The following is a 5,235-nucleotide window of genomic DNA, read 5'->3' on the forward strand; positions in this document are numbered from 1 at the left end:
GGCGAGTGGAGTTTCATTTGATTTCACGGAGTTACTCAACCCCAGAGGTTTGAGAAGCTGAACTACAGTGACCTGTAGCTATAATAACATCTACATACATACTTATTTGATAATCAGAAGAAATGTGACATACAGTAAACACTTTTATATATTTTTATTTTTAAAACAAATCAAAAAGCACATTGATTCAAGTAAAATGTTCATAAAAAAATGTTGATTTTCATAGTTTGAAACACAAATGGCTAAATAAATAAATAAATAAAATGTACATTCACATATATATCATACAAAGCAATAGAAAAACAACAATAATCTGAATGTTTCCACTGATGCTGACACCTGGTTGCAATGTTCTGCAGGGTTTAGGCTCTGTTGACAGAGACCATCTTGAAGCCTCTGATAGTGGAGTTGATGTTTGAGAGAGTCAGGCTGGCCTGCAGCATCTTTGTTCCCACCTTACTGGGGACGAAGGTAAAGCGGTGATTCATGCTAGCTCTTGGATGCAGTGGCAGCATCCTGCAAGAAGACAGAGAAGATACAAAAAAGTTCACAACATGTTGAAATACTCTTATGTGGTGATCGCTAACATTGGCTCCATCTTTGTTTGTGACAGCTAAGCTACAATTATAACCACATTCTATGTTTTAAAGCAGCTTTTAAATAACCCTTCAGCATGTTTTACTGTAATAATTATAATTATATACCCCGATCAGCACATAGCAGTGAATATATGTTGTGTGTTAATCCTAGCCACGCCTGCCTGAACATAAACATAAGCAGAACAATACAAGCGTAACAAGTCCACATTCCTCCAAGACAGACACACGGTTCTGTTATGTACTGAGCTACGCAGCAGCACTCCTTCATTCATAATGTGTATTCAACACGTACATGAAGAAATGGAGACAAGAAATCATTCTTACCTGAAGTGAATCTTGCCCTGGATCAGCCCGGCCCCAGCCAGAGTCAATACTCCAGCCACCATGTGAGAAAATGGGTTTGTGAAGGTCACTGTGGCAGATTGCGTTTCGCCAGGCACGATGGAGTTTTCACTTGCGATCTGAAGGATAAAGTTATGTTAGTGAACCCTGATCATTTCCTTAGAGTGAGTCAAGGTCAATATATTGTGTATGCTTCCTACGGCTTTTAATTGAAGTTATATGACGCTTTGATTTAGTGAAATCATCACGGCAAAGTTTATTATTTCCATCAGAGAAGTAGATAATAATAAAGTAACCTTAGGGGGGTTGAGGCAGCTTCTTCTTCCAAGCTTTGTGTGAGACACAGTCTCATCTCAACCCATCATCTAATTGACATTGGTCTCTAAAAGTGTTTTCTTTTAGCTGACATTTAAAATAAGGTTAAATGCATGTTTAATAATTCCCTGAAGTACCTTTATGGTGAGCTGAGGGCTGGTGATGTTGATCTCCTCTGAGGCCAGAACCCGCTGCTGACTGGCCATGTCCTCCAGGACCACAGCCAGGTTGATCAGGTTGTCTCCCACCACGTCCTCATACTGGGCCGGGAGGATCTGCTCCTGAAGAACAACGACTGGAAAGACAGAGAGGGAGAAAGAGAAGGACGTTTAAACCACAACAGTTTTTTCAGCAAGTGAACATGTGAATCTGAGGACGAGTGAAGAGTGAATTTACCTTCCATGGGTGCCAGTTCTGTGACACCGTGGGTTTCCCAGAAGGTGTCTGAGGGGCTGTTGTTGTATTCTTTAGCCTGGGCATTGAGATGCACCTTAATCCTCTTGGCAGCCCTCTGCGTGTTGACGATTTTCACGTTGAAGCGGACAGGCTCCCCGGCAACAGGAGCTTTATCCAGATACAGGAAGACCAACATCCCTGTGGACGAGCCTGCTGAAAGTAAAGATGGAGAAAGCCAGTGTGTGAGTTGACGTGTGTTCGAACAGTTTGGCGAATCTGATTAACGTATTCAAAATTCATAATTACCTCTGCTCAACGTTGAGTCCTCTGACGCTGTGAAACTTCTCGATGACGTTGTTGGTGTCGGACCTATATTGTAAAGATCGAAAGAAAACGTGAGTATTTATGCCTCAGAGCGAACATGATGTCACTTCTCTTAATGAGTAAGTGAGCAAATGAATGAATTTCTGCTTTCGGCTCGTACTTTTCACGTATTTGTAGTTTCCTGTGATGGTCTGCTGTCGAGGGGAGCCAATAGTTTTGGTGCAGATGAGGGATCCCACTCTCTCCGTGTCCTTGTTGTGGCTGACCACCCGACCCTTGCTCAATATGATTGAGTGGATGTCTGCGTTCACCTCGGCGTAGACGAAGGGGATGTCAAAAACTAGGTCAATACGTCCGATCCTTGATGGCTTTGACTGGAGCCGGGCCACAGCAGAACACTCCTATGACATAAGAAGGAAGAACAACAAAGTTATGCTGATGTTCTTTTTAATAAAACAAGTTCAAGCATGTGAGACATTTCTCTCCACTGGAAGAACAAGGTTTCGCACGCACCTCCGCTCCTCTCCTGAGGGGTCGGGTCCAGGACCTGCCAGCCATCCATCCCAGATCCCAGATCCCGGCGAGTCATCCAACACTCCACCCACACATGGAAGTTCCTGTAAAGTGGAGCAAAAAATAAGATATCGCTCAGCACGAACAGGCTTTTCCTTTTGCTTCACAAAACAAAATAAATGTCTTTAAATTCATTCATAAAGTGATATAATAAGGACGCTGTTGATCCTATACGACTGACCATATGCTGTCTTTGCTGCGGTTCAGCTTCTGCCCTGTTTCACTGTAGAACTCCTCAATCACCAGGTTGTCGTTGGTGTCGTGAGCAGAGTTGTAGTTTGTGATAACGCGGCAAGGAATGCCAAGAACTCTCATGACTGAAAGACAAAACAAATAAAACAACAGACAAAGAAGTTAATACGTAGCTAGCGTGTCGGAACATTGCGTAATGGAAACATGCATCTGGTGTGTGAGGTTTATTGAAGACCGTGCAAGAAGTACAGTAAAGTAAAGAGTGCTTGATATTTTATATATGATTTCATTTCAAAAGGTAAGTAATCACCTGTGCACATGACAGCTGCAAAGACCCAGCACTGTCCAAACTTGACTGGGCTGAAACCAGACTCAGCCCACTGCGTCAGGATGTCCCCACTGCCCGTCCACAAGGAGGGATTAACTCCCTGTTTGAAGTCACCTTCCCATTTCCCTTTCAGCACGCCACGGTCGTCTTCACTGTTGATCTGAACATAAAAGAGAAGATAAATGTCATTTTCCATCGTTCCCAAAACATCTTAAAGCAAGCTGGGGGGCATCGCACATTTCCAGAGATGATTCTGAGTCTCAGTAACAGTTTAATAACAACTTAGATCGTCTGCAATAATTACAGCGTGCCTTCATGTAGACATTTTGTTTTCAGAACTTTTGCAGGAGGAGTGTCTGCACTGTCAAGCCACAACATGTTTTTAATAAGCAGAACACATTGGTGAAACAGAACACTGGAAGGTTATATGTTCAAGTTGTGTTTATACTCTGAATCTGTTGGCACTCACCATGGCGGACACGACGCGGCCGATGTAGACGGGGTTCTTGCGGTTCAGGTAGTCTATTCTTGTGTCTTTTTGGTGCTGAGGGCTGAGTTCGAGCAGTTTCAGGCACGCCTCCAGAACACCAGGCTCAAACTTCACAGGGGGAGAGCAATAAGTGAGAGAATTAAATGACAGTTTAGTGATGTGTGGAGTAGATTCTAAATAAATAGATGCTTAACCTGCTTTCAAATGACCAATATGTGATATCTGTGGTCAGGTTTAATCCAACTCAAGGATTCAAAGTATATACTTCAAGTGAACACAAACACTTTACAATAAACTGGAATCCAAGACTACAATAAATACTACTTTGATGTTTTACTTATGGAAACAGTGGGACCACAGACTCGAGTCAGCACCTCCGCTGTACATAACCTGATCATTTATTTCTTATTGGACATTTGCAAAAATTCTGATCAACAGATATTGTTTTCATACCTGATCAAAGGACCACGGCCTTGACGCAGGGTTCATAGCTGTGCCTATAAACAGCAGCCCGGAGTCGTTCTGGATGTACTCCTCTCTCTGGTCCTCAAATGGAATATACACGCCATCCGCTGCAAGAAATAAACATGACATTTAGTACATCCTCGTGTATTTACATTTTAAAATACATCGGCGTATAGACCTTAAACAGCTTGAGCTATTTGTTTGTTTATAAAGCTGTTGAATCACACAAATCACATGTGTGATTCGGAGTAGTTTTGGGGAATCTTACTGTTTTTCCCACATTCCCAGAGTCAGAAACCTATAAATGCCTTCGCACAGACCATTATTAATGTATTTTATGTAGTCTGAAGTTATGTCAAACAGCAATATTAAGATATTTTAGCTCAATTGTTGAGGATCTATGAGATAAAATGATGTAATCATGATTGCATTGAGCAAAACTAAGCAACTAAACTAAGGAGGGTAAGGCGAGGCCCACAGTCTCATCATCACAATACGTCATCGTTCAGCTACACAAATCGCTTCAATATTATAAGCGATCAAAACCGTCTGAGTCTGCAAAACGTTGAGTGAACTTCCTACAAGCTTCTGACCAGTCGACTCACCACGACACCAGGGATTGCACAGCAGGATGAATTTGCCGAACACGCAGGTCTTCTTCTTACTGCCCCGAATGAGCACAGATATCTTCAATCTGTAGGAGCCCACCGAGGCAGAGGCAGGAGAGGAAATGAAGATGGATGGGTTCTTGAGGTCGAAGTCCTCTTGGTCAATATAGGCTTTCCAACGGGTGGGACAAATCCTCTTGGAGTAAGTGACTGGCATTAACACATACAGGCGGCCTGAGGAGAGAAGAGAGACAGACTATTAGGCAAAGGGGATTTTAAATTGTGGTTTGCATACAGCCATTCTTTCAAAAAAAACAATAAGAAAATCTAAATGTAGACTACCTAGCATCACTTGGACCCTCAGATAGTCGGTCTTGGTGTTGAAGGCTCGGCCCTCCAGTTGCAGACTGACTCTGATCGGGGCTCCTCTTCGCACCACCAGTTCTTCGGAGTTGCTGAAGCCATCTGTCCGATGCCTCTCCAGGTTTTCAGATTTTTCCAGGTTGACATCTTTTATTTTTATGCCTGCGAATGAAGAAAGAAAAAAAGAAATAAATCAGATGGCAGGAGTCGGATGGCACTAAGAATACAAAGAGTTTGCAT

The 5,235-nt window shown here is 42.7% G+C and overlaps 1 protein-coding gene across 1 annotated transcript; it reads right to left on the reverse strand.

The window, feature by feature from the left end:
* Positions 1-362: 362 nt before the first annotated feature.
* On the reverse strand, positions 363-5,235 carry LOC115008666 (protein-glutamine gamma-glutamyltransferase 5-like). The gene is given in 15 exon segments (XM_029432393.1): positions 363-516; positions 924-1,060; positions 1,394-1,551; positions 1,653-1,865; positions 1,959-2,021; positions 2,137-2,329; positions 2,331-2,377; positions 2,490-2,593; positions 2,731-2,866; positions 3,052-3,229; positions 3,539-3,667; positions 4,013-4,131; positions 4,630-4,866; positions 4,975-5,142; positions 5,214-5,235. Coding segments are annotated over 15 exon segments (2,058 nt in total).

This window comes from Cottoperca gobio, chromosome 5 (assembly GCF_900634415.1).
Source record: "Cottoperca gobio chromosome 5, fCotGob3.1, whole genome shotgun sequence".
In the NCBI taxonomy this organism is placed as follows: Eukaryota; Metazoa; Chordata; class Actinopteri; order Perciformes; family Bovichtidae; genus Cottoperca; species Cottoperca gobio.